Raw genomic sequence first — 13,550 nt, 5'->3', positions numbered from 1 at the left:
GCAACCATGTCGGAAATAAACTGAAAAAATGAAAAAATAAAAAAATAAAAAAATCTTTTATGGTCTAAACAAGGTGAGAAAGGAGATCAGTGGAGCAGTGAGTCCAAAGCGATATTGATCCATGGTCATATTTAGGAGTGTGACGATATCTCGATACAGTGATATATCGCAAATTTTTTTTAGCACGATCGATTATCGATATCGATTGTGATTTGTTTTTTTTTTGTTTTTCAAAAGCTTTTCTGCTTTTTCACTAAAATGTGCAGGTACGTCTTCACAGAAATGTTGTCACTGTTTATTGAAGGAACCAATATATTGTTTACTGGAATATTGCACTATAATGGTGTCACTGGTAAGAAAGACTATTTTTTTGTTTACAGAAAGCACTATTGGAGATAATTATTCGTTGACACTTATTTACAGAAATGTTGCACTAAAATAGTGTCACTGTTCATATGACACTTTTTCAATTTATTGTCTTTCAGAGATATAAAATAAAAACTGTATTTTTTCACCTAATCTTTTTTTTTTCTTATGTAATAGAATATCGTAGATTGATTTCTGACCAATATATCGATAATCGCAGCATCGTTATCGTGAGCTTTGTATTGTGTATCCTATCGCAAGGTACCCAGAGGTTCCCACCCCTAGTCATATCCATATATCCATCTCTGCGCACAGAGAACCTGTTTTTCTCACATAACTGGAGCCTTCTGTTAATCTCTGCTGTGTTTTCTGTCCACATTCACTGCAGCGATGATCTCTGCATGTGTGTTTGCACCTCCTCCTCAGTTGTACTATTTTTCCATACTAAAACTATCACTACAAAGTGCAGCTCATGTGCACTTCTGATTCCTTGCCCTTTGTACTCCCTATTAGCGCGTGGAGTGACGTTTGCACACGTTTTAATACCACTAAACCTTTTGTGAATCCGCCCCTCAGTGTTTTAATGCGAGAACATATTTAATCGGACTCTCTTCCAGCAGCTCAGTCAGTTATAGGCCTGTACAATATTATTTAATGTATGTGTGAGTGGGGACAAGTTAAACATTGTATTTTTTATTTGATATTGTGCATTATTGGAATGTCAGTGCTAAATAAATATTTTCATGCGCCCGCTTGCCACTGGCAACTAAAAACTGTGCTCGGCAAGTTATCATTATACCTAATTTTCCTAACACGGCAAATGAAACAAGAGGTTAAGAGGCTTGTAATTTGATACATCTTGGTTTGTAGTGTAAGATATCTTTATTGACACTGTACAAGTACAACAAAGCACTATAACCACATTTACTAATATGAATATGGATCAATAATGCAGTATAAATAGACAGTATGCAGTTGAAATAAGTATGCAGCAGTCACTCCCCCACAGCTGAGGAGACGCCGTAAGGTTGTATTGAGTGGGCTGTAGTTAATGCACGAGTTTGCCAGTTCATTTCATTATTACCAATGATGTCGATGACACCAGCCCACAACAAATTGGCGAGGATAATGAAAGGATGGTGAACGTTGTGTCTCTCAATGCATTTTTCTTACCGTCAATGGACAAACCTGCAGTTCCGTTTGATATGTGTATTAAACGAGCCACAACACAAATGTAACAAATGCATGGCCTTATTATACAACCAGTAAGCCATTAACTAAGAGTTTTCCCTCAATAACCTCAGAATTATTACTTCGTAGTAGTAAGTAAGGAAGTTACTGTATATGAATTATGATCTCAACATGAAAATGTTAGGTTAAGCCTAATCCTGTTTGGAGTGTATAATAAAGCATTAATAAGAATAAGGCATTAATAAATACTTAATGATGACTAATTAAGAGCCAATATGTTACTAATGCTAATAGGCAACTAATATTAATGGTTAATAAGTGTTCCCTCAACTAAAGTGTTACCGATAATTATTGTGACGTTGTAGGGACGCTCACAGGTTTACAAAAAGGCACATAGTTTACAGCAATGCTAACAATAACAAGAATGATTACCATTGACAAATTGTTTGTTATGTGCTACCTATTTTTAGTTATTGTTGTAATTTTAGATTCATTAGCTAAAGTACAATAGTTCAAATCGAGACAGGAACACTCTTAAAGGCAACACAGGTATAGAAACAGTCTAGTAACAACAAATAAGATAACAATAATGAAAACATCAACATTTGATGTTAGGACTAGGAGTAACCACTGAGAATTTAAAGTATCCACTCACCTTTTAAAGCCCTCGATGTCATTTATTTTTTGACAGGAACAATGCAATTCAACATAGATACAAAATAAGTTTGCAGGTGATGTGATGTACATTTTGCCTAAAAAAAAAAAAAAAATTGTATTTTTTTTTTTCAATGCACTTAAAAATGACTGCAGACATCAGATATATTATCAAAGGTGCAATTTTGTTGCTGTGATTGTCCTGAAGAGTTAAAATACATAGAACAATCTCAAAATACAAAGTAAATGATTCTCTGTCATTCAAGAATTTCAAGCTTTAACCCAGGTTTAAACAAAAGTGCAACAGCAACTTCAATTTTCTGATAAAGAAATCACATAACTACATATTTTATAACATATAACATTACAATTAAAAAAAAAAAAATCAACTCTTCCCTTAGCATCTCAGCATAGTGTGAATAAAACAGTAAACATGTCTGTGGCACACATATAGCCTGCTCAAAGGGTAAACAAATCTAAACAAAAAGTTTACAAATGCGCACATCGCGCTACGGTAACCCACAAGAACAGAACGCAAAAAAGTCAGAAAAAAAGGGTTGGGAAAAACAAAATAAAGAAAAATAAAGAAAAAAATAAATGCAAAACATTTTTTTTTTTTTTTAGAAAACTCGAATTTGCAAAATAAAAATCGTTTTGATCTCCAAATTTGATAAATCACTGAAATCGATTTTTTGCCCAACCCTAGTTTAAAGCTAGTGATAGTTTACACCTCCTGTCCCTGGTTGGGCCTTTCTACAATACAGTCGAATACGTTCAAAACAAAAACTTATCCACCCACAATACAAAGTACATAAAACATTCTCGTGTGCGCACACACAGGTATTTACAAATGGGTACAATTTGGGTCTAATTCCACAACAACAACAAAAACATCCGTAACTGTGAAACGTCTCGTTATTTCTTGAGCTGTTCTGAGGAAGCTTGGTTGTAAATAATTTCTAGCATTTTTTCGTCCAGGATTTCTGACCAATGAGAGACCAGCAGCTTTGTGAGACAGTGTTTGTTTACAACTCTGTACCGCTACAGGCTGTTGCTGTGTGAACACAAATGACCCATATGAAATATGCAAAAATGTGTGTGTGAAAAGTTACGAGTGACATTAAAAGTAAGAGAATTGGAGGTGTTTTCAAATACAACAAGATGGTATGGAAAAGTCCTGGCACACAATCAATTGCTAATTAAATATAAAACACATTTAAAGGTGCAGTCCGCAACTGTCAGATCCCTCTCTCCCCTTGCTGCGCTCTTGCCCTGCCTCCAAACTTTCCAAAGTCCCTCCCTCAGAGGAGCTGACAAGCTAATGTTAGCCAGACAGCAACATCACAGTAATGTAACATGCTCTGTTAAAAGCATATTACTGCAATGCACACACCTCAGCAGCAACAGTGTCACTTACAGCAGCCCACGCGGAGGCTGCTGCGCACACATGAACAACACATGCACTACAGAGTTCTAGTGTAACAATTACACATCAAACATAATGTAAATCAAGCAGTAATTACCTTTTAAGCAGAAAAGTTGCTAATTCCATCTTCTACTCCTCCAGACCATACACTGTAAAAAAAAAAAAAAAAAAGACGACGCTGCAGCCCCGGGAAAGGGGCGGGGCCTGTGAGCAACAGCTATCAGACAGCCCATCAAACACAATCCTGGCTCTGATTGGTTCTTTTTGCTCAGTCGCGGTGCACTCTGGCAATCTGCCAAAGGCTGCAGGAGCAGCAGGAGGGACTCAATGAGCCTTACACAGTGACAGCTTTAGCTAATATGACAAAAAGTCACTTTTATAAGAGTTGCAGCTTTAATAATTAATCTTTATTTACTGTATTTCATCAATTTGGTGTTTGAAGGTGTCAGTTTGACAATGCTCATACTCGGCTACCTGACATGTGTGCAATGTGCTCTTTCTGTGAATATAGACAGAGCAACAAAAAGGGACACAAAAACTTCATCTGGAAGAGCTCCTACAAGCCTCCAAAACACTGGTTATCAAACACAAACCAGGTGCTAATGAGACCATAGACTGTAAAAAGAATGGACAGGTCCTCAATGATAACAGACGGGATGTGGGTCAAACTGTAAAGTTTAAAATACTTATCACATAATTTTTTTCCAAACCTAAACTCTGCTGTGGTCAATAGTTATTATCCCTCTACATTGTGTTCAAGTGCTCATTTTTCTGTGAAGTTCGTTTTAAATAAGTTATTTGAGGTTGAAAAAACGGAATTTTACGTCATATATGAGGATGATTGACAGCCGCGGATCTTGCATAGCTCTCGTTGCCAATAGCAGTTACGTTATGAAGGAAAGTGGAGACGCCATTTAACTTTTCTGTTCAGTTTTTTGTCTTTTCTGAGTTGTCAAAATGAGTTATTCTGCAGTAAACATTTCTAAGCCGTTGATATGTTCTTGGCGTAGCTGGGCTTCATAAGTCATCAGGGCGGTATGCTAAATGGGCGGGGCTTGTTACCAGGGATCTTTCTGCCGGACCCTACTGCGCAGACTCTGGCTCCAAAATTGCAAAATGCGAGCCGTATTCTGGCTTCAAAAAACGTTGAGTGGGAACAGCTACAGTGAGAATGAGACTTCTCTTTGGAAAAAAATAAATAAAAACCCATTGCCTCCCTTGCCTAGTAACACTGATGAGCAGTAATTATCACACAGCCATGACTCAGTACATTCACAAAGCAGTTAAAGAGTTCATCATGACTCGGCAGTCAATTGCTTAAAAATATTAAAATACTCACCAGTTTATCTAAAAACACAGAAGGCTGAATCTTCAGAAACATACAATGAAATCACTGATTAAATGTGTACTAATCCGTGTATCATTCGTTTTCATTTTGTAACAAAAACATGAAAAATGAAAAAAAAAAAATACTCAATATTTGATACTTGTTTCCAAAACCAAAATGAAAAAACGGAAATCGCCTTGTTTTTCAAATTCAAGCTCTTTTGCTTCGGTACAGAAAAGGAAAAACGAACACAAATTCTCTCAATCGAAAATTCTAGATTCATAGCCTATAATTTTCATTTTGGTAAAGTTTTATTCATTTCATTACTTTAACTTTCGATTTTCCTTCTTCCTCCTCCTCCTCCTCCTCAGAGCGTTAGAAAACCCCTATGAATCCCAAATTTACACAAACATCTAAAACTCTCAGAGTGTGTATGTTAAAATGTACATTTTGTGTGATGCCAATGAGTCAAAATAACTGTGAAAAATGGGAAACTGCCTAATTAACCATCATGTTAATACGCCTGTAAAATAAACATGTACATATTGTAAACGCTGTGTTTTCATTGACATTTAAACTTTTATTAAACCTCTATTCTGACGTCAAGAATCCACTACATAAACAGGGAACTGTTACAATTAATTAAAATAAGGTGATCGAAATAAAAAATAAATAAATAATTTAAAAAAATAAGGTGATCGAAATAAAAAATAAATAAATAAATTAAAAAATAAAATAAAAAAATAAAAAAAATAAGGTGATCGAGGACACTTAAAACTCAATACTAGATGGAACCTCTGGCAACAAACATATTAAAATTAATAATCAATATTTTCGAATATGAATTACCCTTTTGTTCCCCTACACCACCTGTGTCAAACACAAGGCCCGGGGGCCAAATCCGGCCCTTTCGAGCATCAAATTTGGCCCGCTCGATAAAGTCAAAATGACAGAAAAACATGAAACATTTTGTAAATGACCAACTAATTCAGTTCTCAACACCTACAAATACAAAAAAATTATTAAAATCCACAATATTTGCAGAGCTCAGTTTCCCAGGTTGTACTGTATATTACATCCCGGCAGTCATTTTTAAGCTATTTTTTTTTTTTTTTTTTTTTTTAAACTGGCAAATTGTCCTCAAACTCGTTTACAAAATGACCCAAATTCCCAAAATCTGTAAAATTTAAGTGAAGATCCTGCAGGGACTGAAATACTCACATACTTACATTTATATATCATTTATAAGCAGAAATGCAAAAATGGGGACATTAATGTGAAATTTGCTCTTTTTCCCACAAAAATGACGTAGCCCACTTAAGGTCAAACTGGTCCGTATTTGGCCCCTGATCTAAAATGAGTTTGACACCCCTGCCCTACACACTGATTTGTACTGGATTGCATACAGATGTGTAAATATTTAAAACAGTTGCGCTCAAGTAGATGAGTGGATTGTTAACGTCCACGGCTATGACGCCACACAGCGATCACACGTCAGAGGAAGTTTTTCGTTTGACTGAAAATAACACTGTAGACAACAGCTCTCACACAATCAGACCACTGCAGTCAAGACCTGCCGACAACAGAATCTCTTTTTATTCCATTTACTAACATCCTCCAGTTGGTTAAAGACAGTAGTTCACTTGAATATGTGCTTTCAAACGTAACCTGCGGTAATCCACAGTAAAAGACTAAAGCAATCACTGTGTGGCTAAGGTATACATAAAAATTACAATCTAAATCAACCACAACATTGGGCCAGTTCTCTATGCTGAGTAAACCTTTAACTCGTGTGTGTGCTCCACTGATCACCTATCAACGCACACACGCACACACACACACACACACACAAAACTCTCAGCCATTACCCCAGCAAATCACCTACTGTTGCTATAGAAGCACTTTGTTTTCAGCAAAAGCACTCCTGAGGACGGAGATTGAAGTCAGGTGAAGGCTCATGGGAACAGACGAGGAAACTCTTTCTAGTGCATTACTGGAAACACTACATCACTTTGAAATGATTAGCAGTTTACAGGAACAGGCTGGGTTGAAAAAAACCCAAATAAGGACACAACTGCACCTCAGTAATAATAATGCATTGGATTTTATATAGCGCTTTATCACAGACACTCAGTCACTTTACAGAATGAAGGGATTATTCTTTCACTCCACACTTAGTGGTGGTAAGCTATTATTGTAGACACAGCTGCCCTGGGGTAGACTGACGAAAGCGAGGCTGCCATGGTGCGCCATCTGTCCCTCCGACCACCACCGACACTCACTGACACACTACAGTCATACCAGGCAATATGGGTGAAGTGCCTTGCCCAAGGACACAATGACAGACACCACTGGAGCGACTGTCCCCCCCACTGTGGCACCTGGAATTCTCAGTGGTCTCCCATCCAACTACTAACCAGGCCCAGACCTGGTTAGTAGTCAGGAATCTAACGCGATTGGGCAATGACAGGCCGGCCGATCGATCGGTGCCGATTTCCCTGATTTTGGGGGATTGGATATCTGCCGATCCATGCATATGAAACTGATCTTTTCCACCAATCGTTTCTACCTCTGCAAATATATTAAAGTCTGTCATAAAGTCAGCCACTGTACCCTTCTGCTGTGAGATGACCGACAGCCCCGCCTACCAGCTCATGTGTGCATGTGCGTGCTGCCCATGTCTCTACTACACAGAATAACACCAACAACAGCAACTGTCACGGAGGCACGATTAGCATAGCATTTCCGCAGTAGTGCACAAAAAAAGAGAGCAAAGGATCACAATTTGTTTTTTTTTTTTTTTGAAAACAACAAAAAAAACAAAAAAAACAAACAAAAAAAAAAAGGATCACAATTTGTAATTGAACAGGAAACCTCTTTAATTTAATATCAAACATGTGATTTGGGTAACATTGAGTAGACATTTCCTAACTTGTTTCAAACAAGATGTCAAAGGAACTCTGTGATTGGTTTAAACCTCATTACCTATACAAACCTACAGGTTATCTCCTGCTTTTTAAAGTTACTTATTTACTCTTTGTTTACTACTACTACTTTGTTCAAGACAACTTACACTTTAAGTTTATGATATTTCATTTATCCATGATTTTATTGTGATTTCAACTATATTTTATGTGTTAAATATAAGAACTACACCACAAATACATGTTTTGTGTGTTTTAATTCCTCTGTATAAGACATGATGTCACAGTACAACACGGACACGTTCACAGGTGTTCAAATAACTGTAAAATATGTGCTTCAAAACAGAAAAATAATCGTGACTAGTCGACTAATCGAAAAAATAATCAATAGATTAGTCGACTACAAAAATAAGTGTTAGTTGCAGCTCTACACACGATGTGTCTGTACACACACATACACGCACGCACACACACACACACACACACACAGAGAATGCATGGAGTTCTGCATTGGGGCTGTCAATCAATACTTACTGAGGGCTGAGATAGGAGGAAAACTAGTCCCTCCCCTCAGCTTTTATAAAAGGGGCGGGACCAAACAGTGAAAATTGGTGACGCACAATGGTCACAATGAAGCATCATTATCTGTCTCAGCCAATAGCAAAATTCAATTGTAAAAGCCAGCGTTCAACCCTTAGAGGGCAGTCACTCAGACATTTCACAACTACGTAAATACGATGAATGAATATACTTTTAAAGTTGTACTATGATCAATCAACAGCAGTATTTAATACCAAAATGTTTGGAGGAAGAGAGTTCCAGAGTAGGGCTGGGCAATATGGACCAAAAATCATATCTCGATATTTTTTCTCAAAATGGCGATATTTATACGATATAAATCTGTATATTTTTAACTCAATAAAGTAATACCAAAAACACAATTCTGGGTTAAATTTGCTAATGAAAAATGCCACACAGGAACATTTATTAACTCATTCAGTGCCAGCCATTTTCACATTTTCTACCCCTCTCAGTGCCAGCCGTTTTTGACCATTTTGACTGATTTTTAAAGACCCACAGAATTTTTTCTGCTATGACTATCTGAAATCTGACACCAGATTCTGAAAGATTAAAGCCTCTACTTTAGGTGAAGGGAAGACCATAGAGGAGGCTATTGCAGTAATGGAGTCTGGAGGAAATGAAGGCATGGATTAGGGTTTCTGTGTCCCTATAAAATCTGTTTCATTTTTTCCCAAATACCATGTTTTTCACTTAAATTTCTCAAGTTCCGTTTTTTATTTTTTTGTTTTTTTTTATAAATATTCATCATTTTTTAAAGAAAATATTAGTTTTTAAACAAAATAAATACTAATAAATATAAAAACTCATAATTAAACAAAAATGTATGTCAAAAATAAAGTAAGATACAATTAAAAGGTAGATATAAATTGTAGTGACATGGATTATTCTGACTGCTCCTTTTTAATTATTTATATGTCATATAAAAAGATGTATGAGAACAAAGTTAATGTCACCCAATTTCCTCTCAGGGATCAATGATTTACTGAATCTGAGCAGGTTTATTAATGAAGTTCTGATCAACTTAGTTTAAATTAACCTAATTTAAATGACCCTATCTTCTGTAGCTCTGGTGAGATGTTGTTAGAATGTTACATTCTAATAACGTTGCTCCAACAGACTTTTATTTTGTAAACCGGAAGTTCCCACTGAAACGGTTGTACTTGAGGTAGCTCGCTGACTGTGAATGTGTACCTATGAGGCACAGACAAAAGGCTGGAATAAAAAGAACTAAAAGACAACACGGACTAAGCGCAGATTTCATAGGGCCCTGGACGAAGGCGGGCAATGTTTTGAAGATGAAAGAAGGCTTTTAGTGATTAGGCGTACGTAGGGCTGTAGAGTCAAAGATGACTCCAATGTTTCTGATCAGCGGGGAGGGGGTGACCACGTAACCACTGATGAAAAGTGTAAAATCCTGAGCGGAGGGGAGGAGGGATTTAGGAGTAATGATGAACATTTCTGATTTATTGCCATTGAGTTTGAGAAAGTTGGTGATAACAATGACAGAGCTTCCTGGAAGAGACCTTGGTACAACGGTATCTGGCCTGCTTAAGGCAGTGTGACCAGAACAGACCAGGAGAGATTCTGTAATCACATGTCATACTCCAATATTGCATATACAGTATATAACAATCAGGATTGCCTCCAAGCAGTCAAATATGCAGATACCTAATATAGAACAGGATAGATAGAATTAATTGTGTTAGTTTTTCGGCCTCACGTATGACGCTCTGTCTGCGTCTCTGTGTTGCGAGGAGCAGGGCTACGGACACAGTACAATGTGCTGCACACCAAACAAGGGGGAAGGAGAGCGACACGAGTGTACTACAGTGATATTTGACACAGAGGGCCTGTTTTACTGAGGTCTAAAATAAAGAGCCCACAATGCATTGCCTTGTTAAATACTTTTTTAAGAAGGCAATTGGAAGCTGTTAAATTCAAGGTAGAGGAGTCAAATAAACTCTTCAAAGAGCTGTGAGTTTGAATTGTAAAACTTATTCCAGCATTTTGATGTTGAACATACAAATAAAACCTTATGCATAGTGGATCATTTGTGTGGTTTTGTTTTGTGTTTTAAATAGTATTTTTACTGTTAATTAATATAGGAAACAAAAAGACACTTGTGTGCCAAAATCCACTGTTTTTTTTTTTAATAAAGGAAGACTTTATTTTCCTATATTTGTTTATTTAGCTTCCAATCAAAAGTTGCATACTGTATTATGCCTTAACAGAAGCTTTGTCGTTCTGTTTTATTTGTTATTAGTTGTAATTCAAATTAATAACACGTTATTTTATGCCATACCTGTCAAGGTATTTTCCCGTAAATATCCCGCATTTTAATGTGATAATAATTCAAAGATAAATAACGCTGTCGCTAGCCTCGCGAGAGCTGCACCTGAAATGGCCTGAGTGGCAGTTCTCGTGAGATTAGTGTCGACAGTGGGAACAAACCCATAAACAACTCAGAAGTGAGATGGATGTAAGAAGACGTTCTGGCAAAAACAACAAAGAACTGGTGTAAATACATTGTAAAATGTGACAGAGTTTATCTTCCTAAAGAGCAGCAGGATGGGACACAGTTACACGTTCTGTTAGATTAATAACTGAGATTTTAGCGTCTAGCGACGTAAGTCACCATGAAAAATCAGCCAATCACAAGCACCACAAATATACACTACTTTCAAAAAGTGATTATGTAAATTCTGCAACAAATGTGTCTAATAAGTCATTAGTGAATACCAGAGAACCACATGTGTGGGCATGAGAAATTATAAGAAAATATATAATGAAAATAAAATGTAAATGTCTAACTTAAAGACAAGCAACGTGAAATTAACAGTAAATATGCAATGTGTTGACTTGTATATAAACTGTAAATATATTAAATAAACATGTGCTTCATATACACATTTATGTTTTCGTTTAGGCTGTTTTATAATTGTAGGAATTAGAGCTGGGCGATATATCGAGATTCAAGATACAGTATATTGAGTTTTCTATTTTGGCAATATAGAAAACTTAAATATTGCATTTATATATATATATATATATATATATATATATATATATATCGGATATCAGTCCGATGTTGGCCTGAAAGCGAATATCGGATTAAAATTTCCGTATTTTCCGTTTTTTTTCATTTTTTTATTTATTTTTATCAATTGTAGAATACAGTAGATATTATGTTATCAGTGTTTCTCATATTACTGCTGCTGACTCTTTTATTAAAGAAAACAGAGAGATAAATAATTAAATTTAAAAAATAATCAAAAAAGGAAAAAAAAGTATGCGTGCATGATTCATGCTGATATCGGATCAATATCAGTATAGGCCGATACGCAAGGCTGCAATATCGATATTGTATCGGAAATGAAACAGTTGTTGTAACATCCCTAATATATACAGTATATAAATATATATAGCCTATTTTGTATTAAAATACTTGTTCTAAAGCTCAGTTAGATGGATTATTGAGTGCGTCCTAACCCAGACCTTCCCCATAACAAGCCACATACTACAGAACTCACTCACTCACACGTGCTGTCCCTTACAGGAGAAAAAACCAAAAGTGGCATATATTGTGCAGCTGTTTATAAATGAGCCTGTGTGGCATTTTACATCAGCAAATTTAATCCAGAAATGTATTTCTGGTCAGACTTCATTTGAAATAAAATTATCTAGATTTATATCATATATCAGCATTTTGAGAAAAAAAATATTGTGATGAGTTTTGGTCCATATCGCCCAGCCCTAGTAGGAAAGTTCACAGCATTTCAATGTTAAGTCACGTGACTTCATTGTATTTAGTAAGTGGGTATTTTACATCTCCTCTACACTTGTTGTAAAATATAAGGGCTACTGGAGCTTGGTTGAGGTGGTGGGTCTGCTCGGAGCAGGCGCCAGAAAATGTCCCATAATTATTTTCAAATCCAAAACTTGACAGGTATGTTTTCTACATCCCTCTATTGTGGAACACAATGAGCACCAAGTCACAACCCGAGGTTCCCCGCTGAGCCCCGGACCAAAAAACCTGTGCGTGTTTACATGTTTTAAACGGAAGAAGAAGAAGAGGAAGAAGAAGAAGAAGAACCTCTTTTTTATCTTACCGTACTTGTTGGGCTCACGGTTGTACTCCAGGATGGGCACCACACCGACCGTATCCTGCAGCTCCAACGTCGGACCCCCCTGCGTCTCGGCGGAGTCCGGGTCAGGTGCTGAGTCCGACCCAACTTCCTGCACATGTTCCCCGTCTACGGGACTCGGTAGCACCGCTGCTCCTCCGTCCACGAGAACAACGACAAACCTCTCCCCCATAACCCCGCTCCTGGCCATCCGTGGTGGCACTAGAGCGAACCGGGGGGCAAACTATTTTCCTCTCCGTACCAACGAACCCCTCCCCTCCCTTCACTCACTGACAGCTGAACCCGCCCTCCAGCGTCTTTCAATATTTTTGAACATTTGGTATCATGAGGAACGCGGACCGAAACCGGCCTGCCAGAGAGTCCAATATGGGCCATCGGGATTTTATTCCCACTGTCGCTAAATGCTTGTTGGGTTCTTTTTCTTACTATGGACTTAATATTTTGTTAAGCGCACTGAGATGACTTTGTTGTAATTTTTGCTATATAAATAAAGTTGAGTTGAGTTGAGAATAATAAAGCTCACGATAACAATACAATATTTTGGAAAGGGAAAAAAACACAAAAATTATGTAGGAAAAAAAAGTTTTTTTGTTTTTTTGTTTTTTTTAAAAAAAAACTTTAAAGCTGGGCCTATTACATACCTACTCTGGATGTAATATTTTCAACTAAATAATAAATAAAATAAATAAAAATAAATAAATGAAATGAGGTTTGATGTAAAATTATCTGTGTTCAAATCAGGGGACGGATCTGGATAAGCATAATGCTTTTTTCCGTCGCCCTTTCCGGCATGCAAAAGGATAAAAAATAAATAAATAAATAATAATGTGATTCTGCTCTGAATGTCAAAATGAATTTCTGTGATTGCAACCATGTCGGAAATAAACTGAATAAATAAATAAATAAATAAATGAATAAAAATAACTAAACAGGAA

General features: G+C 36.7%; 1 protein-coding gene across 6 annotated transcripts in view; it reads right to left on the bottom strand.

The window, feature by feature from the left end:
- Nucleotides 1–12,870, bottom strand: part of LOC114454074 (solute carrier family 12 member 7-like) — a 70,652-nt gene extending 57,782 nt beyond the window's left edge. For 4 of the 6 annotated variants that reach the window (XM_028434198.1, XM_028434200.1, XM_028434206.1 and 1 more), the window contains exon 1: nt 12,580–12,870. In XM_028434198.1, the coding sequence (XP_028289999.1) occupies nt 12,580–12,805 (226 nt within the window). In that variant the 5' untranslated portion in view covers nt 12,806–12,870. Of the gene's footprint in view, nt 1–6,849; nt 6,866–12,579 lie in introns of those variants that run through there. The other 2 variants (XM_028434201.1, XM_028434205.1) reach the window with 2 other exon arrangements.
- Nucleotides 12,871–13,550: the final 680 nt, after the last annotated feature.

The sequence above is a fragment of the Gouania willdenowi genome, chromosome 20, assembly GCF_900634775.1.
Source record: "Gouania willdenowi chromosome 20, fGouWil2.1, whole genome shotgun sequence".
Taxonomy (NCBI): domain Eukaryota; kingdom Metazoa; phylum Chordata; class Actinopteri; order Blenniiformes; family Gobiesocidae; genus Gouania; species Gouania willdenowi.
This window is presented reverse-complemented; position numbering and strand designations above follow the sequence as displayed.